The following is a 25,638-nucleotide window of genomic DNA, read 5'->3' as shown; positions in this document are numbered from 1 at the left end:
TTTTGGTTCCGGTCCTGGAACTAGCTCTTGTAGACCAGGCTGGCCTCGAACTCACAGAGATCCGCCTGCCTCTGCCTCCCGAGTGCTGGGATTAAAGACGTGCACCACCACCGCCTGGCATCTTTTCTTTTCTTTTTTTTTTGAAGTTGTTCCAGAGCTACTTCAGGCTCTGCAGACTCCTTTTTCTGCTGCTGTGTCACCGCTCAGAACCTCTCAGGCTCCTTAGAGTTCCACAGTGGGTGCTGATGGCCATTTTTGTTTTCCTCTTTCTATGATCATTGATATACAGTACTCTCTATTCTGTCTTGCTGACTACCATATTCTCTCTTTCTCTCCCCTCTCCTCTCATTCCTCCTTTTCCCTCCCCCCCTTCCCTTCTGCTTCCCTCTCTTTTTGGTTTTCTGAGAAGGTCCTGTTCAGGCTGGCCTTGAACTCAGAGATCCACTTCTGCCTTCCTAGTGCTGGGATTAAAGGGTGTGCCACCACTGCCTAGCTGACCATACCTAACAGTTCCTGGCAAATAATAGGCACTCAGCCAAGATTTTATGAATAAACAAACAAGTTAATATCTTGACATATAATGGCTCACAACCATGAGATCTTTTTATATAAATAAGTACAAGCAAAAATTTGTACTTTGCAGATTAGGTAAAATATTAAGAATAAGGTAAGCTCCACCGGGGAGCAGAAAGCCAGGAACAAATCCAGCCCTGGGAGCCAACCCAGTCCCGGAACACTGTTGGATCAGGACTGAGCCAACGACCAGATCCAGAGTCAGGGATCTCTACCAGAACAGGTCCAACTCCAAACCAGGGACTTCTGCAGAGGAGATCCAGACCAGGATTTACAGAAACATATCAAAGCCAGCAGCTTAGGCCAAAGTAGGCCTGAGACAGCAAACTCCAAGGGAGCAGACCAAAGCACAGGAGCTATCTCCAGGAACAGGAGTAACCAATGGGGTAAGTAGAACTATAACACTGACTGTACCACGAGGAGCAACCATCTTTGGATTCACTGGCACCTAGAAGACTATTCAACAGAATCTCAGACAGCCCCAACCATACCTATTAGGAAAAGATGAGTAGAAAAGGTAAGATCACATGCTACACCACAAAGAGCAACACAAGACCAGTAAAACCTAAAGACCTACAAAAGCAGACCTGAACAACCAAATATGGATGAGCCAGAAGAAAATGATCTAAAAAATAACCCCAAGAGAATGTTTGAAATTCTTAAAGATAAAATGAGAAATCCCCTTAAAGAAATGGAAGATAAAACAAACAAAAAATTGGAAGATACCAGCAAATCACTTAAAGAAAACCAAGAAAAAGAGCTCAAACATATAAAAGAAACTATTCAGGACTTGAAAACTGAGATAGAAACAATAAAGAAAACACAAGCCGAAGGAATTATAGAAAAATAATCATGAGAAAAAGATCAGGAACCACAAATGCAAACATGAACAGCAGAATACAAGAAATGGAAGAAAGAATCTCAAGCGCTGAAGATACAATAGAGGAAATAGACTCATCAGCTAAAGAAAACATTAAATCTAACAAAAGCTTAACCTTGAGGGAAGGTTGAAGGAGGGAGGGGAGGAGGAAAGGCAGAGAGGGGAGCAGAGAAAAATGTAAAACTCAATAAAAATAAAAAAAGAATAAGGTATCCTAGTTGCTCAAAAATTTTTATTACATTTGTATTTACCTATTTGTGCAGTAGTGGTAGGAGGTAGGGATTAACTGTGATAATCATCTATGGTGGGAGGTGCCTTTACCCAGTGAGCCATCATGTGGAATTCTCAATTAAAACAAAATAAAACTTGAGTTTTATTTATTTATATATGACAGGACCTCACACTGTAGCTTACTTGGGCTTGGAATTCATTCTTCAGTCCAGGCAAATTATGTTGCTATAACTCCTGACCTTGTGCTGAGATTACATGCATGAGCTACCATGCTTGGCTCTAGAATTTTTGTTTTGTATCTCTTAAATACTCATTTTAATTTTATGTGTATGTGTGTGTCTGAGTATATGTATGTCTACCATGTGCATGCTGGAGGAGCCTGCGGAGGTCAGAAGGAGTCATTTCCCTGGACCTGAAGCTGCTGATGATTGTGCATTGCCATGTGGGTTGCTGGGGTTGAAGCCAAATGCTTTACAAGAGAAGTAAATATTCTTAACCACTGAACCATCTCTCCACTCACTGAAATTTTATTTTTAAGGTGAAAAATGTTATTTGTACATAGAGCTTTATCAACAAGAAGGAACTTAAGAGTTAAAAATTTCTTGTCTTTTAAGAAATGAAGGCCAGCAGGGTGGTCGATTCTAGAGTAAAGGAGGCAAACTGCTATGAATTCAAAGCCAGCCTAGGCTACAGAGCGAGTCTGAGAGCGAGAGCGAGAGAAAGAAAAAGAGAGAGATATGAAAGCCAACAAGGAAAGATTATTGTTTGCTTGTTTTCTTGAGACAGGGTTTCTCTTTGTATATTTGGCTGTCCTAGAACCCATTCTCTAGACCAGACTGGCCTTACTTCACAGAGATCTGCCTGCTTCCTGCCTCTGCCTCCCTGAGTGCTGGTATTAAAGGCGTGTGTCATCACCAGCCCAGCTTGGGTAATTTTTTCGAACATCACTGATCACTCCAATATATCCCTTGGCAAAACACACACACACACACACACCCCAAGGCGGTGGTGAGTTCAATGCCAGCCTGGTCTACAAGAGCTAGTTCTAGGACAGGCTCCAAAGCAACACAGAGAAACCCTGTCTTGAAAAACCAAAAACCAAACCAAACCAAACCAAACTAACCAAACAAACGCCAAAAAAACATGACAGGAAAGTAGACAGCTGACAAGAAAACCAAGAAGAAAGGAAACAAGAGGGGACGAAAAATAGAAACTCCTACCTATGAATACTGGTACAGTTTATTTCTCAAAGACTGTGTGGGAAATTTGATGGTATATGATCCTATTTTGTATTTTTACTGGATACAGAACCAGCTTTCCCTTGTGGTTAGGGGACAAGAGTCCTATATTCTGACATTGAAGATCGAAATGAAATTGAATACTTCACTTTTTTGATTGTTTTGTGACACAGTTTCTCTGTGTAACAGTCCTGACTGTGCTAGAATTCACTCTGTAGACCAGGCTGGCCCTGAATGTATAATCTGCCTGACTCTGCCTTCTGAGTGCTAAGATTAAAGACGTGCCCCACGAAGCCCAGCTTGAATACATCCTTTCCTATTTGGGCCAGCAAATACAGGCAAATCACCTACAATCTACAACACAGAATGTAGATGGAGGTTTCTGGCCTGCCTCGTCCTGCAACGATTTAGTCCCAAAGAAACACACATAGGCTTAATATTAATTACATACTCTTTGATCTATTAGCTAAGGCTTATTATTAACTAACTCTTACATCTTAAATTAACCCATTTCTATTATTTTATATCTTACCATGAGGCTTGTGGTTTGTTACCTCACATCCTGTTTCTTTGGTAGCTACATGGTATCTGCCTGACTGTGCCTTCTGTCTCCCTGCATTGTTTAGTTTTTTCTACCTAGCTATATTCTGCTCTGCCATAGGCCAAAGCAGTTTATTAACCAAATGGTAATAAAACATATTCACAGCATACAGAGGGGAATCCCACATCAATAGAAAGTTAATATGAACATGATGGTATCATGACAGAAGCTACTGTTCACATGAATGTTCAAAAAGAGCCATCCAGCCGGGTGGTGGTGGCGCACGCCTTTAATCCCAGCACTCAGGAGGCAGAGGCAGGAGGATCTCTGTGAGTTCGAGGCCAGCCTGGTCTACAAAAGCTAGTTCCAGGACAGGCTCCACAAGCCACAGAGAAACCCTGTCTCGAAAAACAAAAACAAAAGAGCCATCTGATGGAGGAAGGTCATTGGTTAAGTAATAAAGAAACTGCTTGGCCTCATAGGTTAAAACATAGGTGGGAGGAGTAAACAGAACAGAATGCTGGGAGAAAGAGGAAGTGAGCTCAGAGGCCATGCTCCCCTCTCCTGGGCAGACATGATACAGCTCCGACCCAGGATGGACGTAGGCTAGAATCTTCCCAGTAAGCACACCTTGGGGTGCTACACACATTATTAGAAAGGGGCTAGTCCAGGTGCGAGAGTTAGCTGAGAAGAGGATAGATATAATGAGCCAAGCAGTGTTTAAAAGAATACAGTTTGTGTGTTGTTATTTTGGGGCATAAGCTAGCCAGGCGACCAGGAGCTGGGGCGGCTGAACGCAGCCCGCAGCTCTTACAACAGAATGGCTCCCAACTTTCACTTACCAGCAGGAAGATCATCTACTTTTGCTAGATCATTCTCTTCTACTCCAGGCATCCCTGCATCACCAATTCGTTTAGCTTGTTCTGCCCAAGTAACAAAATATGATACAATTATGTTTTATGTTTATATAAATTGAGAAAGTTTTGAAGGAAAGTAAAGACCAGTTTCTAAAGTCACAGGTTACAACTGAACAACTGTTTTTAGAACTTAGTTTTGTTTTGCTTTTAATTTTAAAAAACACATACTTTCCTCAGAGTGTGTCTGTGCACGTGTGGCAGTAGGAAGGAGTAGGTGCTTTCTGCCCACTCCTGAGGTGGGGTCTCTTCTGTGTACTGCTGTGCTGCATTCACCAGGCTAGTGAACCTGAGTACTTCCAGAAAAATCTGTCTCTAGCTCCCACCTCATCGCAGGAATTCTGAGATTGCAAAGGTATGCCACTATAATCAAGTTTTGTTTTTTTTTAGATTTATTTATTTATTATGTATTCAACATTCTGGCCTGCATGTATGCCTGTAGGCCAGAAGAGGGCACCAGATCTGATTACACATAGTTGTAAACCACCATGTGGTTGCTGGGAATTGAACTCAGGACCTCTGGAAGAGCAATAGTAAGTGCTCTTAACCTCTGAGCCATCTCTTCAGCCCTATAATCAAGTTTTTAATGTAGATTTGAGGAACTGAACTCTGGTTGCCATACTTGCATAGCTAGTACTTTTACCATCTGAGCCAACTCCCTGGCCCTGATACAGTTTTTTTTTTTTTTGAGACAGGTTTCTCCATGTAGTCTTGGCTGTACTGGAACTCGCCTCCTGAGTGCTGGGATTAAAAGGGTGTACTACTACTGCCCAGGAACACTTTAAACTAAAATATCTTACTTTTTACTCTTCGATCAAAGGAAAAAATTTTAAACAATACAGACACTAAATCATCTCAAAACTAAAATCAAACACTTTTAATGACTGAACATACTTCAAAACAGGAAGAAATAGTCAGTATACTATCAACATAAAACAATAATATTACCTTTCCCATGTGGAATATGATTGCTTGAGGGTTCTTCATTCTTATTTGCATCATTTTCAGCCATATTTGGAATATTTTTAGGGGCTACATGATCATTTATACCCAATTCTTTTCCATCATTTGATTGACTCTTGTGGGTCTCCTGCCAAAGATAAAGATTTAGTAACAGTATTTTCAGTTGTGAATTATTATTAATTTGTGTTGCATGCACACGTGGTGCCAGGCACATAGAAGTCTAAGGACAACTTGTATAAGTCATTTCTTTCCTTCCACTATGTGGGAATGGGGATCAACTCAGGTCATCAGGCTTATTGACAAGTGCCCTTACCTACTAAACCATTTAAGGGCTACAAAAATATTTTAAAAAACAAAAACAAGTTTAAAAAGTTATTTTCCTTCTAATGTCATCACCTTTTGAATAGTCTGTTTCCACCTCCTCCCTTTCTTCTTTTGAGACACAAGGTTATAGTTTATGCTGTTTAGGACTTCCTAGATAAGATAGACCAGGCCAGCTGCCTCTTATCTATCTATCTATCTATCTATCTATCTATCTATCTATCTATCTATCTATCTATCTATCTATCTATCTATCCATTCCCCTCCATTATGCATATAGTATTCTGCCTGCATGTGTGCTTGCAGGCCAGAAGAGGGCACCAGATCTCATTATGGGTGCTTGTGAGCCACCATGTCGTTGCTAGGTATTGAAGTCAGGACCTGTGGAAGAGCAGCCAGTGCCCTTAACTGCTAAGCTATTTCTCCAGCCCCAAGACAACTTTCTTAAAACAGTGTTTGGTGATTTAGTGAGGGGACTCCTCATTGTTTTTAAGGAAAGTTTTTATTATGAAATTTATTTATTTATTTATTTTTGGTTTTTAGAGACAAGGTTTCTCTGTGTAGTGTTTGCTGTCCTATAACTTGCTCTGAAGCCCATATCTGCATGCCTCTGCTTCACAAGTACTGGGAATAAAGGCATGTGCCACCACCACCCAGCATGAAATAATTTTAATTTATAGAAAATGAATTGTTCTTCATTCAGTTTCTCCTAATGTTAAAACAGATATTACCATGATAGACCTGTAAAATAAAGACAACAGTATAACTGGGCTGGAGGTGTGGCTCCATTGGTAGATTGCTTTCCTACCATCCATAAAACGCTGGGTTGGATACCCCGAACTGCATAAGCCGGGTAGGATAGCAGACATCTGTAATACCAGCACACAGGCGATAAAGGCAAGAAAATCATAAATTCAATGCCACTGTTGGCTACATTGGGAATTTAGGACCAGTCTGAGTCACACAAGAAAAAAAGGCAAAAGAAAAAGATAAAATTATTATTATTATTATTAACTAAACTTTTAGACTTCATGTAGATTTTTTTTTTTTTTATTTTCGAGACAGGGTTTCTCCGTAGCTTTTTTTTTGGTTCCTGTCCTGGAACTAGCTCTTCTAGACTAGGCTGGCCTCGAACTCACAAAGATCCGCCTGCCTCTGCCTCCCGAGTGCTGGGATTAAAGGCGTGCGCCATCACCGCCCGGCTCATGTAGATTTTTTTAAACCAGTTTTCCCACCATGTCTTGCTTTTCTATTCCAGATCTAACTCTCTAACTCTGTCTCTCTCTGTGTCTCTCTCTGTGTCTCTCTCTCTGTCTCTCTCTCTCTCTCTCTCTCTCTCTCTCTCTCTCTCTCTCTCTCTCTCTCTCTCTCCTACAAGGTGTTTTAGTTTTCAAGTCTTCTTATTCTTCTCTGCTTCTCTGGTCTGTCTAGACTTTCTGTCCTTATATCACAAAAACATAAAAATTTACTTATGAACACAGTGAATTTTTAGTATTATCTCCACATCATGAAATAGTATTCTTTTAAATTTTCAACCCTATTTCTTTTGTCAGTTATTTCTGTCAAAACAACAAAACTAATAAAACTTGACAAAAACTAATAAAAGCTTGCAATAAATGACACAGCACCACAGCAAGCCTTTCTCCTTCCGTTCACATCCCATTACACTCCTCTACACTTCCAGGGTATCAATACTATCTTCTAACTACACTCAGTGACCACACAATGGCTGACCACTCAAGCCTGCCTTCTTCCACTAGCCCATTCTCACACTCTTCAAAGTAGAGGCAGACAACAGCAACTGTTTTCATCTGTAGACTGGAAAGTTGTGAGAAAGATGCAATACCCTCAATATTCCCACTGAAAAACTGAGGAAAAACAAAGAAAAAAAAACCTGATCTCATCCAGGACCACTTGCCAAGGTTTGCCCTTGTGAGCTAGGCCCTCCCACATCAATCATTAACTAAGAAAATGCACTATAGAGTACCTACAAGTAATCTGACGGAAGTGTTTTCTTTTTTTCTTCTTCTCCCCCCAACGCCCCCGCCCCCCAGGGTTTCTCTGCGTAGCTTTGGAGCCTGTTCTGGAACTTGCACTGTAGACTAGTTGGCTGGTGGTGGTGGTGGTGCATGCCTTTAATCCCAGCACCCAGAGGAAGGTCAATCTCTTGTGAGTTTTTTTTTTAAATTTATTTATTTTACATATATAGTGTTCTGGGCACCAGATCTCATTATAGATGGGTGTGAGCCATCATGTGGTTGCTGGGAATTGAACTTAGGACCTCTGGAACAGCAGTCAGTTCTCTTAACCTCTGAGCCATCTCTCCAGCCCAATCTCTGTGAGTTTGAGGACAAACTGGTCTACAAGAGTTAGTTCTAGGACAGGCTCCAAAGCTACAGAGAAACCCTGTCTCGAAAAACAAACAAAAACCCTGATATCCTTGACTTTTAGTCCTTATATGTTACCAAATAACAAAAGAAATGTTTTTCATTATTAAGTCATGCTTTACTTTTAATTCTAAGATTTTATACAAACCACATTTAATCAACTAAGACTATAAAAAAAACCTCATTCCATAATGGTTAGTGATATTCAGAAAAATTTCCTATATTTCTATTTACTTTTTTTTCTCGTTTTTTTCATGACAGGGTTTTCCTGTCTAACAAACTGGAACTCACTTTGCAGACCAGGCTGGCCTTGAGCTCACAGAGATCACCGGTGTCTGTCTCCCTGAGTGCTGGGATTAAAGTCATGTGCCATCACGCCCAGCTAGTGCCCTCTATTTCTATGATGACCTTTATGACAGCTCATCTCAAAATGAATAAATAGAATTTGCTGACTCAAAATGTACCAGTTGGGTATGTAGCTCAACAGAACATATACTTGGCATACAGGAAAGTCACAGATCTGACCCATAGTACTTTAAGAAAATACAAGCCAAACTTAGTTATGCAGTGTCTAGTTGTATCTTTCTGTTTTAAGACAGGGTGCCAGACTACTAGAGACTAATAAGAAAAATCGTGACAATTATGTTCTGCTTTCTGAAGCTGCGAGTCGGTGCCATCCATCTGTAACCCATCACTTGAAATGCTGAGGCAAAGGGATTGGGAGCTCAAGGCCAACTGGGGCTACACAGTAAGGTAAGTAAGAAGTAGTAAGGGATGAAGAAAAGGAGGGAGAGAAAAAGGAAGTTTTCTTTTCAGGAAAAAGCCATTCATCTTAAAATCTAATATTAACAACAACAATATAACAATAATAATAGTAACAATAATAATAATGGTAATTTGCCTAGCATGTGCAAGGCCCTAAGTTCAATTTCTAGCCAGTAAGCAAGTTGAGATATTTTTAGACACCCACTCTACTCAGCTAATACACAACCTTTTTTAAACTTAAGCAGGCTAGAATACTTAATGTGTTATGACAAAAGCATATCTACTTCTAAATTACATATATTACAACTAAAACATGTATTGTTTAGATATTTATTTTTAATTTACCTTTTGTTCCTGCAAAAACTGATCTGCTAATTTTTTTATATTTTCTTCATGTTGTGCTCTTAATTCCTTGATCTGCTGTCCACACTGAAAACTAAATTAGAAAGTTATTCTTTTAGACTCCATTGGACTGAGTTCTCCGAGTCTGTCCAGAAGCTGGCACATACGTTTAGAAAGACAAAACATTGGTCAGTAGAGAGCAGCAGAAAAGAGAAACAGTGAAATGCAGCCAGAATCAGAACAGTTGACTCTCTAATGGGGAAAAGGAATACAGCTAACATTAACCGGAAAAAAAAAATCAAGAAACAAAACCAGAAATCAGACAGATACAAAGCAATCCTTTCTCAAGTGTTTTACAAATTACACCTATAAAGAAACAAGTGCCGAGCCAACTTTAATCACAAGAGTAAGATATTGTATAAAAAAACTGTTGGCCCTCAACAAATAGATGAAAAATGCTAGAATTAGGAGCCTCTAAGGAATGTGTTCAATAGTACTCTGTAAGGAATCTTGGTCTGTCCTGCCAGCCAGCTCCCAAATACAGAGACTCTTACCAATTATGAAAGCTCAGCCCATAGCTCAGGCATGTTCCTAGTTCTTATAACTTCAAATGATCTGTGCTCTATCATGGGGCAATACCTCTTTTTCATCTCGTACCTCATGCTTCCCCTCTATGTCTCCTGTGTGCCTCAATTATCTCCTACTTCTCTCTGCCCAGAACTCCCCCTATATCTCTTGCCTAGGTATTGATCGTTCAGCTTTACACCAATCAGAGCAATATATCTTTACACAGTATAAAAATACCCCGCAATAGTACTTTAAACACCATTATACAAGTTTATAGCATGGAATAAAGAGAAGGAAGAAACAGTACAGTATCAGAAAAAAGTGAAAACAGATAAAGAATGGTGACTTTCTGATGGACAAGTAGTCAAAGGATACAAATAGACACTGTTGCAAATAGAAACAAGCATTTAATGAAAACAGAGACATATATTAATGCTCATATAATTATTGCAAATTAAACTTCCTATCTGGATATACTTGTACTGCTTTATGCTTACATTTCCAGAATTAAAATCAAACTATAAACAATACTGGTAGGGCTATGAGAAAATATTCATATTATAAACTAGCATAATTATTTAGAAAGCAATCTTTTATTTATGTTATACAGCAGCTAACTTATGAAAACATTTTTAGTGAATGTATGTTTGTGAGTATATACTAGTAAAATATTAAGAGGGGACAATCTCTTACATAAAAATTAATAAAAATGGAACATTCTACAATTATTTATTTTACTCTACCATTCCTATTGCTGTTACATATTTGTATGATGTCTGTCTGTATAACTACTGTGGACACGTGAGTGCAGAGTGCACACGGTGCACAGGTGGATGGTAGAGGACGTTAGTCCTCTCCTTCCCATGGCAGGATCCAGGGCTCACACTAAGGAGGTCAGACTAGCACAGCAAGTGCCTTTTACTCACTAAGCCATCTTGTTGCCCAAGAAATACCAAGGAACGCAAACATTTCTACAATGGTTCCACAAATTGTAGAGACTAAGTTTTGATAAACTGATAAGCTAAAAAAAAATTATAGCTCACTGTTTAAGTCTTCAATCCTGTAGAAATACGGAAAAACACTGAATACTGGCAGTATAAATACATATATACATTATACATAGGTAATAACAGTAGTAAGAAGTCAGAAACAGATAAACTGTTGAGCCTAACCTCTGGTGTACAGACCTAAAGAAAAACCTTTACTATAAAGCTGCTTTAAAGCATACGGCCCTAAGAACTTCCCCATCTCTTCACCATGAGAGGTGTGCATGACAGGCAGAAGCACACAGCAGAAGCAGGAGCAGAAACCCCCTTAGCTATTGTGAAGACATGCCCCAGGCTTGCTTTCATCTTCTAGAAGTCCCTCAAAAAGGACTCTCCTTTCAGTCCTTTCCATTTCCAATTCAACAAAACCTGCCGTTAGTAGGATTTTCCTGTTTTACAATCTAGAAAGACCTAACACATCACATAAGAGACGTTTTCATAGTGTTGAACATATCAAGATGAAAGAGTACGGCTCTCCAAGAGCCTCTGAAAGACAAGATAAAGAAAACGAGAGAGAAAGAGCAGAGGACAGAAGGAAGAAGTGAATTATGTACAAACACTAGATAAACACTTGTGACAGGCTGCTGCATGCAGCATCTTACCTCTCATATTCTAACCTCTTCACAAGGTATGTGCTATTTTTCCTGTAGTCCTGAAGCTGGTCTTCTTGTCGAAGAAACTCCTGACGAAGCTCAGCCAGTTGTTCTAGCCATACAAGGGGAAGAACCATGGAATAATTAAATTTACTTACTGCAATACTTTCTAATGAAAGTCTATGGAGTGATCTTTTAATTATGCACATTTTCTTTGCTTTCCTTTAAAAACTATTTATTCATTTATTTCATATCAAATCCCATTTCCCCTTTCCTCTTACTTCCCCTCCCCCCTCCCATTCATTCCTCAGAGAGGTTAAAGCCTCCCCTGGGAACTCAACTACAACTGTCTTGTCCCCTCATTGAGGCAAGACCAAGGTCCTCGCCTCCATGCCTAGGCTGAGACATGCCCTATGCAGAGATACCAATTGCTTTTTATGAGCAGGTCATTCCTGGGTAAAAGGATATTAGGTAGAAACTGTGTACTTTCAATGTCTACTTACATCATAAATGAAAATTTCATTTATAAATGTACTTTCCTAATATCAGCTTTTAAGAATCATGCCTTGCTTTTACAGAAGTTCAAAGTTTCTTTTTTTTTTTTTTTTCTTTTTGGTTTTTCTAGACAGGGTTTCTCTGTTGCTTTGGAGCCTGTCCTGGAACTAGCTCTTGTAGACCAGGCTGGCCTTGAATTCACAGAGATCCACCTGCCTCTACTTCCTGAGTGCTGGGATTAGACTTGAGCCACTGCCCAGCTCAAAGTTTCTCTTAATTATAATTTGAAATGCACCACACACACACACACACACACACCACACACACACACCACACACACACACCACACACACAGACATACACACACACCCCCCACATACACACACACACCACATACACACACACCACACAACACACACAACACACTCACACACCACACACACACACCCCACACACCACACACACCACACACACAGACACCACACACACACACACCCCACACCACACACACACCACACACACACACCACACACACAGACACACACACCACACACACACACACACCACACACACACACCACACACAGACACACACACACCACACACACACACCACACACAGACACACACACACCACACACACAGACACCACACACACACCACACACAGACACACACACACCACACACACACACCACACACAGACACACACACACCACACACACAGACACCACACACACACCACACACAGACACACACACACCACACACACACAACATAAATACTTAGGTATTCCGTTTCATGACTCTTTTGGCTAAGTACTTCCTAAAATGAAAATGGCCATTAAATATTCCATTAGATGTCCATTTTGAGAACATTAAAGTTTTACATATCTGTCTGCTAAAATTATATTTCTGAGGTTTTGATACCAATAAAAACTGGCTTCATTTCCTTGGTGCTGAGGCCAGAACACTTGTTAATTGAAGAGTTTTTTCTAATTATCCAATAAACAGCAGCCTTTCGTTAAAGCAAGCACTCAAACATCTAAATATATATCCTATAGTTTTTCTTGGGGGGGGGGACAAATTTCTTTCTTTTCTCTATGTCCCATGTAGATTAGATCCATGTATGTCTCTCTTATGGTCCTCACTGTTGTCTACGGTCTCTGGGGTAGTGAATTATATACTGGTTTTTCTTTGATTCATGTCTAAAATTCACTTATGAGTATATATGATATTGTCTTTATGGGTCTGAGTTAACTCACTCAATATGACGTTTTCTAGATATATCCATTTGACTACAAATTTCAAGATGTCATTATTTTTTCCGCTGTGTAGTATTCCACTGTGTGAATGTGCCACTTTTTCTCTATCCACTCTTCTGTGAGGGGCATTTAGGTAGTTTCCAGGTTCTGGCTATGACAAACAATGCTGCTATGAACATAGCTGAACACATGCCCTTGCGGTATCATTGAGCATCCTTTTGGTATATACCTAAAAGTGATATTACTGGGTCTTGAGGTAGGTTCTTTCCTAATTTTCTGAGAAATCTCCATAATGATTTCCATAGCGGCTATACCAGTTTGTATTCCTACCAGCAATGCAGGAGTGTTCCCTTTACCCCACATCTTCTCCAGCATACGCTGTTTCAACAGTGATTTTGATCTTGGCCATTCTGATAGGTGTAAGATGGAATCTCAGAGTTGTTTTGATTTGCATTTCTTTGAAGGCTAAGGATGTAGAGTATTTCCTTAAATGTCTTTCAGTCATTTTAGACTTTTCTGTTGAGAGTTTTCCGTTTAGGTCTATACCCCATTTTTTATTGGATTATTTGATCTTTTGATGACCTATTTCTTGAGTTCTTTGTGCATTATGGAGATCATCCCTCTGTCCAATATGGGGAAGATCTTTTCCCAATCTATAGGCTGACGTTTTGTCTTGTTGACCATGTCCTCTATTTTACAGAAGCTTCTCGGTTTTAGGAGGTCCAATTGATTAACTGTTGCTCTCAGTGTCTGTGCTACTGGGATTATATTTAGGAAGTGCCAATGCGTCCAAGTGTTCTTCCCACTTTTTCTTCTGAGGTTCAGTGTAGTTGGATTTATTTTGAGGTCTTTGATCCATTTGGACTTGAGTTTTGTGCATGGTGATAAATATGGGTCTATTTTCATTCTTCTACATGTTGATATGCAGTTATGCCAGTACCATTTGTTGAATATGTCTCTTTTTCCCATTTTATGTTTTTTTTTTCGCTTGTCAAAAAATCAGGTGTTCATAGGTGTGTGGATTGATATCTGGGCCTTTGATTTGATTCGATTGGTCCTCCTGTCTGTTTTTATGCCAATACAAGGCAATTTTCATTGCTGTAGCTCTACAGTAGAGTTTGAAGTTAAGGATGGTGATGCCTCCAGAAGTTCCTTTATTGTACAGAATTGTTTTGGCTATCCTGTGTTTTTTCTTTTCCATATGAGTTGAGTACCGTTCTTTCAAGGTCTGTGAAGAATTTTGCTAGGATTTTGATGGGCATTCTATTGAATCTGTAGATTGCTTTTGGTAGATTGTCATTTTTACTATGTTAATTCTACCTACCCAAGAGCATGGGAGATCTTTCCATTTTCTGGTGTCTTCTTCAATTTCTTTCTTCAAAGATTTAAAGTTCTTGTCATACAGGTCTTCTACTTGTTTGGTTAGAGTTACTCCAAGATATTCTATGTTATTTGTGACTATTGTGAAGGGTGATATTTCTCTGAATATTTTCTCAGCCCATTTATCATCTGTATAAAGGAGGGCTACTGATTTTTTTTTGAGTTAAGTTTACATTATTGAAGGTGTTTATGAGTTGTAGGAGTTCCTTGGTAGACTTTTTGAGGTCACTTATGTAAATTATCATCAGCAAGTAGTTAAGAGTTTGACCTGTTCTTTTTTAATTTGTATCCTTGATCTTTTGTTGTCTTATTTCTCTAGCTAGAAACTCAAGTACTATATTGAATAGATATAGAAAGAGTGGACAGCTTTGTCTTGTTCCTGATTTTAGTGGAATCGTTGTAAGTTTCTCTCCATTTAGTTTGATGTTGGCTGTTGGCTTGCTGTATATTGCCTTTATTATGTTTAGGTATGTTCCTTGTATTCCTGTTCTGTCCAAGACCTTTAACATGAAGGGATGTTGTATTTTGTTGAAGGCTTCTTCATCATCTAATTAGATGATCATGTTTTTTTCCCCAGTTTGTTTATATGGTGGATTATATTGGCAGATTTTCATATGTTGAACCATCCCTGAATCTGTGGGATAAAGCCTACTAGGTCATGGTGTATGATTTTTCTGATGTGTTCTTGGATTCGGTTTGCCAGCATTTTATTCAGTATTTTTGCATCAATGTTCATGAGGAAGATTGGTCTGTAATTCCCTTTCTTAGTAATGTCTTTCTATGGTTTGGGTATCAGGGTAATTGTAGTCTCATAAAAAAGTTTGGCAATGTTCCTTCTGTTTCTATTGTATGGAACACTGTGAGAAGTATTGGTATTAGTTCTTTGAAAATCTTGTAGAATTCTGCACTGAAACCATCTGGTCCTAGGTTTTTTTTTGATTGGGAGACTTTTGATGACTGTTTCTATTTCTTTGCGGTTATAGGTCTATTTAATTTGCTTATCTGTTCTTGATTTAATTCTGGTAAATGATATTTATTCAGAAAGTTGTCCATTTTAAGTTTTCCAATTTTGTTAAGTACAGGTTTTCAAAGTATGACTTGATGATTTTCTGGATTTCCTCCATGTCTGCTGTTATGTCCCCTTTTTCCGTTTCTGAATTTGTTAATTTTTGTTGTTGTTGTTGTTTTTGGATTTTCGAGACAGGGTTTCTCCGTAGCTTTTTGGTTCCTGTCCTGGAACTAGCTCTTGTAGACCATGCTGGCCTCGAAATCACAGAGATCCACCTGCCTCTGCCTCCCAAATCCTGGGATTAAAGGTGTGCGCCACCACTGCCCGGCCTGAATTTGTTAATTTTGGATATTCTGTCTCTTTTTGGTTAGATTGGATAAAGGTTTGTCTATTTTGTTGATTTTTTTCAAAGAACCAACTCTTTGTCTCATTGATTCATTGTATTGTTTTCTTTGTTTCTATTTTGTTGACTTCAGCTCTCACTTTGATTGTTTCCTGCCATCTAGTTCTCTTAGGTGAGTTTGCTTCTTTTTGTTCTAAAGTTTTCAAATGTTCTGTTAATTCACTAGTGTGGGATTTTTTCCAGGTTCTTTATGTAGGCCTTTAGTGCTATGAACTTTCTTCTTAATACTGCTTTCATTGTGTCCCATAAATTTGGGTATGTTGTTTGGTCATTTTCACTGAATTTTAGGAAGTCTTTAATTTCCCCCTTTATTTTTTCCTTGACCCATTGATGATTCAGGTGAGCACTGTTTAATTTCCATGTGTTTATGGTCTTTCTGGAATTAGTGTTGCTGTTGAGTTCTAATTTTAAGCCATGGTGACCGGATAAGATACATGGGATTATTCCAAATTTTTTTTTTGAGGTTTGCTTTGTTACCTAGCATGTGGTCAATTTTTTGAGAAGGTTCCATGAGATGCTGAGAAGGAGCTATGTTCTTTTAAGTTTTGATGGAATGTTCTATAGATGTCTGTTAAGTTAATTTGAGTCATAACTTCTGTTAGTTCCCTTATTTCTCTGTTAAGTTTCTGTCTGGTAGACCTGTACATGTACAGTGGTGAGAGTGTGGTGTTGAAATTTCCCACTATTAGTGTATGGGGTTTAATGTGTGATTTAAGCTTTAGTAGTGTTTCTTTATATATGAGGGTACCCTTGTATTTGGGGCATAGATGTTCAGTATTGGGATTTCCTCTTGATGGAGTTTTCCTGTGACTAATATGAAATGTCCTTTTTTGTCTATTTTGATTGGTTTTAGTTTGAAATTATATATTGCTCGCTTTGGAAGCTACTTGATTGTACTTCCCGCTGCCCTGCCTGATCAAGTAATATTATCTCCCTTCTCAGGCCTTAGATAGGGTTGAAGATTAGGTAGTCATAGTTACTGTCCTCTTATGATCTAGTCAAGCCATTTCCTATACAAGACTTAGATTCCATAGGATACAATGTTTATTAAAACATTTAACATATGTTCCTTGCTAAATATTGTTTATGGTGATTGTAATTCTAATCTTATTCTTAATATTTGTTCCTAACGTATATTGTTTTGTATTGGGTTTAGAACTATCTTACTTAAACAAAGGGGGGAGGTGCTGCGGGAGCTCCTTCCGCTCCTTCAGCCAATAGACTCTAAGATACCAGCCCACTTGGGCGTGGTCTCATTTGTTTTAAAAAGCAGCAGTAGCTGTGTGCTTGTTCTCTTGCTTCCGGCTCTTCTGGCTACTAGACTACTTTCCTGATTGTGCAGAGGGTTGTTGTCTGGGACGGTGATCTGTAAGTTTTTTCCCTTTAAATAAATAACCATTCTATTAATCATAATTCCAAACTGGTGTGGGATTGTTTGTGACTTACGCCTTCAGTTAATCTTCAGTATAGCTCTTCAGGAGTCATTCACTTTTGTTGTTTTTGTTATTTATTTTGTGTTCCTGAGTGTTTGTCTGCACCATGTGTGTAGGAGCCCTTGGAAGTCAGAAGAGGTGTTAGATCTCTTTCACCTGGAGTTACAGATGGCTATGAGCTGCCATGTAGGTGTTATGAATCAAATCTGGGACCTCTACAAGATCACTAAGTACTCTTAACTGCCAAGCCATCTCTCTAGCCCTTCTTAGGTTTTTGGAGACAAGATCTTTCACCTCACTGGGGATCACTAAGTAGACTAGGCTGGCTGGTCAACAAGCTCCAGGGCTTACTGAGCTCTTCCTCATTGTTTATACTGTGCCTCATGCAAAGAATGCTGAGATGACGCCAGTTCTCAAAATTAAACTTCTTCTGCCAAGTCTAAAACCTACTATTCTTCCAAACTGTAGAAACATGTTTGCTTTTATTTTTAAAAGATTTACTATGTATACAGTGTTCTGTCTGCATGTCTGTCTGTAGGCCAGAAGAGGGCACCAGATCTCATTACGGATGGTAGTGAGCCACCATGTGCTTGCTGGGAAGTGAACTCAGAACCTCTGGAAGAGTAGCCAGAGCTCTTAATTGCTGAGTGATTGCTTTAGATCTAGAAACGTATTTTTAACCACTCATCTAACACATACCTCCCATTCTGCTCTACAAAGTTTGAGTTTCTGACTCAACTTTTTCAAATTCTAAAATTATCCATACTGCTTCACCATTGGAACACCAGAAATTTCAAACATCACACATTTTCCAACTTTGCCATTTTTTTTTACTTACATTTTTCTTTGGCTTCAACTTTGAAGTCTGTATTTACTTCTCCTTTACCAACCATGTTCCTCAGCAGGTCCATGTTAACAGAACACTTGAGTGTTTCAATAGGATTCAAACTTAAGTTCTTAGATGTATCCTGCATTGTATTACTTGCAATGGTCTTTCAGTCTCGCTTTTTTTTTTTTTTGAGACAGGGTCTTTCCACGTAACTTTGCTGTCCTAGAATTCACAGTGACCCACCTGCTTCTGCCCTAAGTGTTGAGCTTCTGGTTTTTTGTTTTGTTTTGAATTTTGTTTTTGAGGCAGGGTTTCTCTGTGCAGCCCTGGCTGTCCTGGAACTCACTCTGTAGACCAGGCTGTCCTCAAACTCAGAGATCCACTTATCTCTGCCTTCTAAGTGCTGGGATTAAAGGTGTACGCCACCACAACCTGGCTATACTATATTTCCTTAATATGAGCTTAAAGATAAAGTTCAGCGAAGCTGCTACTGTAGTCACTATTATAAGATTCCTGGGGTGCCAGATTTAGTGCCGCATGCCTATATGCCAGCACCCACTGTAAGTTTAAAGCTAGTCTTGGTTACATAGAAAGACCTTAACTTTAAAAAAAATTATTCTAGCTGGGCAGTGGTGGTGCATGCCTTTAATATCAGCACTTGGGAGGCAGAGGCAGTCGGGTCTCTGTGAGTTCAAGACCTTTCTGGTCTACAGAGAAAGTTCCAGGACATCCAGGGCTGTTACACAGAGAAACCCTGTCTTGAACCCTCCCCCTCAAAAAAAAATCTAAAAAACCTAGGGAATGGTACCACTCACATTTCAGGGTAAATCTTTGCTCCTCCATTACATTCCCCTTAAAACACCCTCACAAACAAGCCTGGAATTGTTTCTACCAGGTGATTATACATCCAGTCAAAATGACAATGAAGATTAAGCCAGCACATGCCCCAATTCCCAAAGGCAAGATGACAGGTAAGTGAGGTGGCACTTGCTCTCCTTACCTACTCTTTCTATAGAAGCTGTAACTATCTATCACTCCATCTAAAACAAAATGGCACATGGTTCTGAATGCTGTGAGAGAGCAGGCTGAGCAAACCATGGAAAGCAAGCTAGTAAGCAGCACTTTCATGACCTCTGTATCAATTCCCACTTTCAGGTTCCTACCCTGACTTCCCTGGATAGTCTACAATCTTTCAGAAGAAATAACCATCTCTTCTCCAAGTTGCTGTGGTCATGGTGTTTTTATCACAGTGATAAAAAAGTAACTAATACAATGTATTTTTAAAGTTTTAATTTATTTATTACTCATTTCCCTGTGTTCCAGGTTTTTTGTCTCTAGAGTGTCCAATGCATTAACCTCACAAAAGCATCCTCACATTTGAATGGGTAAAGTTTGCAGGTTAGACACAATACAAAAGAAGCACCCACCTCTTTTTTCTAGAAATTTCATGGTCACATAAACTACAGTCCAATTTTCTTTGAGAATTTTTCGTACGTGTTATGTGCTTGTACAAATGCATACATATTCATATCAAGTCCTGTAAAAGGAGCAGCGGGCCAGTTCCCTCAGCCTGGCTCCCAGCTGCCTGGCTAGCTTATACCCTGAAATAACAACACACAAATTGTATTCACTTAAACACTGTCTGGTCCATTAGTTCCAGCCTCTTATTGACTAATTCTCACATCTTGCTTTAACCCATATTTAGTAATCTGTGTAGCACCATGAGGTGGTGGCTTACCAGGAAAGATCCTAACATACGTCTGTCTCAGGTAGGAGAATCATGGCATCTGCCTGTCTCTGCTTTCTTCCTCCCATAATTCTGTTCTGTCTTTCCCACCTACCTATGTTCTGACCTATCAGGCCAAGCAGTTTTCTTTATTAATTAACCAATGAAAGCAACAGATAGATAGAAGACCGTCTTACATCAAAGTCCAGAGAGCAAACACTGAGTGAGTGTCTTCCTCTATTCCTCTCCACTTTATTTTTTGATATAGAATCTCTCATTGAACCTGGAACTCAAAGGTTTTTGTGAGACTAGTTGGCTAGAAGCTCCAAGGATCACCTGTCTCTATCTCCTTAGTATTAGGGTTAGAGGTGTGTACCACATCCAGTGTTTTTTTTTAAAATATTTATTTATTTATTTATTATGTATACAATATTCTGTCTGGGTGTATGTCTGCAGGCCAGAAGAGGGCACCAGACCCCATTACAGATGGTTGTGAGCCACCATGTGGTTGCTGGGAATTGAACTCAGAACCTTTGGAAGAGCAGGCAATGCTCTTAACCACTGAGCCATCTCTCCAGCCCCACATCCAGTGTTTTATGTGGGCACCGGGCACCCCGAGTCCTCATAACTGCATGACAAGCGCTTTGTTGGCTGACCAACCTTCTCAGCCCTTCTTTGAGGACTTTTTGTGTTTGTGCACAAGTTTGTGTCATGCCATATGAGCAGAGGTCAAAGGACAAACTCAAGTACAGATCCTTGACCACCATCTTGTTTAAGACAGGGTCTCTTTGTTCATAGCTGTAGATAACATCTACCCATTAGCTTTTAGGTATCCTCCTGTCTCTGTCTTCTAGTCTGCCTTCAGAGTGCTGGAATTACAGATGCTAACATGTTATTTTGCCCAGATTTACATAGGTTCTGTGGATTCAAATGCTGGTTCTTACTCCTACAGGGCTAGCAGTTTAACTACTGAGCCATATCTCAAGCCCTTTTCAAGGACTCTTTAAAGAATATTTCATTGTAAGAACCCTATCTATGCACAAGACTAAAATGTGGGCCTCAAACTCTTATTGCATACATAGCAACATATATGTATGTATGTATGCAATACATAGATCTTTTTATATTTTAAGGTAAAGAGATATTGTGCCATCAAAGTAACTATGTCCAAAATTTTTATTTCTTTCATCATCTATTTCTTAATTTTGAAGATTTCAGATATGAAGTAGTCTTTACCTTTACCCTATAATTAAAAAGTTTCTTACCCTTTAAATGATGTATGTCTGCCATCTGATACGATATGTTGTTCTGTAGTTTAACCTAAAAAAGAAATTGTATTTTAATAATATGTAGTTTCTTTTTCTTTTTTTTTTTAACACAATGCCCTATGCAGCTCAAACTAATCTTGAACTTTCTATGTTATTTTTCTTGTTGCTGTTTGCTTGGTTTAGGCTTTTCTTTTCAAGAAAGGGTCTATCTATGTATTCCTGGCTAGTCTGGAACTGCTATGTAGACCAGCTGACCTTGAACTCAAACACATCTACCTGACTCTGCCTCCAGTGCTGGGATTAAAGCTGTGTGCCACCACACCTGCCTCAACTTTCTGTAAAGTCAAGGATGACCTTGAATACCTGATTCTCAGGCCATCACCTCCCTCAGTGCTTACAGGTATGTATCACTTCACCTTGAATACCTGATTCTCAAGCCATCACCTCCCTCAGTGCTTACAGGTATGTATCACTTCACCTTGAATACCTGATTCTCAGGCCATCACCTCCCTCAGTGCTTACAGGTATGTATCACTTCACCTTGAATACCTGATTCTCACGCCATCACCTCCCTAAGTGCTTACAGGTATGTATCACTTCACCTTGAATACCTGATTTTCACGCCATCACCTCCCTAAGTGCTTACAGGTATGTATCACTTCACCACCAAGAATGTGTAGTTTCATTCATATTTACTCAGTCACTTTGAACTTGATCATGAATGAAAACAAAAACTCTATTTATACCCCACCTCTATTTCAAAGGAATTAAAATATCTAATTCTGTACTATTTTAAAACTGTATGGGAATGTTTACCTGATACACAGTATAACAAGTTTCAAAAGTTTTTTTTAATTTATTTGACTATGTGCATTGGTATGAAGGTGTCAGATCCCTTGGAATTGAAATTACAGACAGTTGTCAGCTGTTATGTGGGTGCTGGGAATTGAACCTAGGTCTTCTGGAAGAGCAGGCAGTGCTGTTAACTGCTGAGCCATCTCTCCAGCCCTGAACTATCGAAAGTTTTAAAGTTTGAGTTGAACATCATTTAATGACTTCCCCACCCCAAATCTTACAGAAGACCTCCCAATAATTCAATATTAAGCTAAGATTAAATGTTTGAAACATTCATTATAAATCAAAAGCAATTCACTCTTATCAGGCTTCTCCAGGGCAACACAGTGTTTCTGGATGGTATATGCTCAGCATTCCAAGTGGTGGTTACTGTCCTCTAGGGAGTAGGTACACATGAATGCTAATAACAAAAGCGTGCATGCGTGTGCACGTGTGGTGTGTACATGTGTTTGCAGAGGTCAGAGAATTGGTTCTTTTCTTCTACCATGTGGATCTAGAAAATCAAACTCAGGTCTTCAGGTTTACATGTACAAAACATGATGAAACTAAGGCTTCCCACTTAAAGAAACAGTTAAAATATGCACTTGAATAATATAAACATTTTCATGTTTTATTTTTATACACTTTTTTTTATTCTGTTGAGACAGGGTTTGTGCAGCCCTGGCTGTCCTGGAACTTGCTCTATAGATCAGGCTGGCCTTGAACTCCTGCCTCTGCCTCCTGAGTGTTGGGATTAAAGGTGTGCACTACCATTATCCAGCCACTTTTATACTCTTTTTTTTTTTGAAAATCTTTTTTTAAAAAATATTTATTTATTTAGTATACAATATATGCCTTCAGGCCAGAAGAGGGCACCCGACCTCATTCCAGATGGTTGTGAGCCACCATGTGGTTGCTGGGAATTGAACTCAGGACCTTTGGAATAGCAGGTAATGCTCTTAACTGCTGAGCCATTTCTCCAGCCCTACTTTTATACTCTTATTTTGCATTAAAATGTCTTAGCTCTTGTTGTAGACAAGCTTTGCCTAATTTTAAAATGTAAGTAAAATATTACTATAAATGTGTCTCCTCAAAAGTAGGCCAGTTTCACACTGATCAAAAGCAACAATGTAAGAGGCAAATGATGATAAATACCAACTCAATTTCTAAATAAAAATTTTGATCTGAAGTGTAAGATATTGCATAGATACCTCATATAACCTCACACAATCTCTCCCATTGTACATGTATTAGTATGACTCCAAAACTGAGACAATAACACGAGTATGTACAGTTCTGTGTCATCTAATCTAATGTGCTGGTTTGGGAACCCCAGACAAGTCAAGGCACAGAGGCTATTCCATCACTACAAAGACCTCTCTCATACTCTATTTTCTCTTTTTTATTTTATTAGTGTGTGTGTGTGTGTACACACCTGTACACAGGTCGGAGGACAATTGTAGGAACTGGTTCTTTTCTCAGGTCACTGGTTCACAGTCATTCCATTAGCTCACACTTTCTGTCATAGTCACACTCTTTCCCTTTCCCCTACCATTTAGTGCCAACATATTGGCAAGAATATGAAACAACAGATAAAACATAAGAGCATTTTCAAGGAATTGGTAGGCAAGGTAGTGCCTACAGAGTGTAATTCCTAGGTAATTAATTCAAAGAGTTTATGGAAAGAATTCTGAGTGATATAGGAATTGAAGGCTGGGTAAAGCTCGAACCAAGTAGAAAGGAGCACTTCAGAAAGAGAAAATAACCAAGAAAATGTACGGCGTCAAGAAAGCCTGAGGTCTATAAGGAGACTCCAAAGTACTATCTGGTGATACAGTAGAAAGAATAGTAGGAAAAGGAGCTGGAAGAAAAGACAGGGAAGGACCTTTAGGATCAAGCAGGGTGTGTTCTTCAGCCTGAGTTCCAATGACTTAATACTTAAGGAGAAAGTTTATCCCCAAACAAAGAGCAGATGAAAACAGAACTATTCAAGCGTGGAAGTACACCAGTCTCACTGAAGTCCTGGGGGCTTTAAAGAAGGAAGTTAAATAATAAGGCTGGCAGATGGTTATAGAAAAGGAATGAAGCACTAGTGTATGGCACAACACAGTTTCACTCTGAAAATACTACACAGGCAAGTGAAAGAAGAAACCACTAAAGGGCAAAAAAATTTCTGATCACATCCATATGAAACACACTGAAAAAGCCAGTCCACATGGACAGACAGACAATGGCTGCCATCTGGGGAGAAAAGGTAACAAGGACTCTCTAAGGATAAACCAGAGCCTTTCACAAACACATTTGCTACACCTGAGTAGTATCCTTAGCAACGCAGGGTGACTTCTTATGTGCACACAGGACTTCATTTTGGAGAATAAGCATATTTTAGAATTAGACAGTGGTGACCATCTGTGTAATACTATAAGGTTTGCTTCTAAAACACCACACTGAACTATATACTTTAAAAGGGTTAATTTTAGGGCTGGACAGATGGCTCAGAGGTTAAGAGCACTGACAGTTCTTCCAGAGGTCCTTAGTTCAATTCCCAGCAACCACATGGTGGCTCACAACCATCTGTAATGAGATCTGGTGTAATGAGATCTGGTGTAATGAGATCTGATGCCCTCTTCTGGCCTGCAGGCACACATGCAGACAGAACTCAGCACACTAAATAAATAAATAAACAAACAAATAAATAAATAAATAGTTAATTTGATGTTATATCAATTGCAACTACATTCTAGGAACTGCAATCAGTCCCAAGGAGCTGGAATAATAAATTAAGTGAAAATAATAAGATGTATCTCTTAAAAATTAATGAAGGTCTATAGCACAAAGGTAATACAAAGAAGGTAGGTACTTATGGGATCTTTAGAGGACTTTAAGCAAGAGCATGATTCCAATTTGCAATTTTGCAGTAATTTTTGCTTCAGTATGATGAGTAGATGAGAGGGGACAAGACTAAACAGAGTCATTTTATAGACAATAGAAAAATGTCTGTAAACTAGGCCTGTTTATAGAGAAATGACCAGCTAAGGAGCATTGGTTACAATTTATTGGTTGGAGGAAAATTCCTCAAAAATATTTTATAATACTGAGTTATATAAAACTCAAATTCCAATGTCTATAAATAGTTTTGTGGGAAATGTACCATAATGCTAGTGTCTATGCCTACTTGACAGCTGTGGTGATAGAGACAGAGATGGTATATGGCCTCCAAAGCCTCAACTACTTTACTGCCTGGCTTTTTAGAGAAAGGGTCCAATTACTCCTAAACTAACAGAGTAAGAATAGAAGGCAGCACCTTGAGATGACGGCTAAGTGGTTAAACGTGCTTGCCACCAAGTCTCATGACCTGGGTTGGATTCCCAGAACCCACATGGAAGAGAAAAATGACTACTGAAGCTGGTGTTTAATGTAAGTACAGTGGCCTGAGCGCGTCCCCACCCCCAATTAATAAATGTAAATGAGATATACACATGGGGAAGGGCCACCCAGACAAGCCAGCCAAGGAAGAGTTTGCAGCACAGTAAGATACGAGACGCTAACTAAATATCACTGGAGCTGGAGTCACAGGCAGTTGTTAGCAGCCCAACACGGGTGCTGGGAACTGAACAAGGTGCCCTTGATCACTGAGCC

At 39.2% G+C, this 25,638-nt stretch overlaps 1 protein-coding gene across 2 annotated transcripts in view; it reads right to left on the bottom strand.

The window, feature by feature from the left end:
- Window positions 1-25,638, bottom strand: part of Golm2 (golgi membrane protein 2) — a 78,812-nt gene that overhangs the window by 27,373 nt on the left and 25,801 nt on the right. For both annotated transcript variants that reach the window (XM_075961968.1, XM_075961969.1), the window contains exons 2-6: window positions 21,163-21,217; window positions 11,371-11,473; window positions 9,159-9,249; window positions 5,326-5,467; window positions 4,306-4,386 (exon numbers count right to left, since the gene is read on the bottom strand). In XM_075961968.1, coding sequence (XP_075818083.1) covers window positions 4,306-4,386; window positions 5,326-5,467; window positions 9,159-9,249; window positions 11,371-11,473; window positions 21,163-21,217 — 472 coding nt within the window. The remainder of the gene's footprint in view (window positions 1-4,305; window positions 4,387-5,325; window positions 5,468-9,158; window positions 9,250-11,370; window positions 11,474-21,162; window positions 21,218-25,638) is intronic.

This window comes from Microtus pennsylvanicus, chromosome 2 (genome assembly GCF_037038515.1).
Source record: "Microtus pennsylvanicus isolate mMicPen1 chromosome 2, mMicPen1.hap1, whole genome shotgun sequence".
Taxonomy (NCBI): Eukaryota; Metazoa; Chordata; class Mammalia; order Rodentia; family Cricetidae; genus Microtus; species Microtus pennsylvanicus.
Note: the sequence above shows the minus strand (reverse complement) of the source record. Positions and strands in the feature narration are given on the sequence as shown.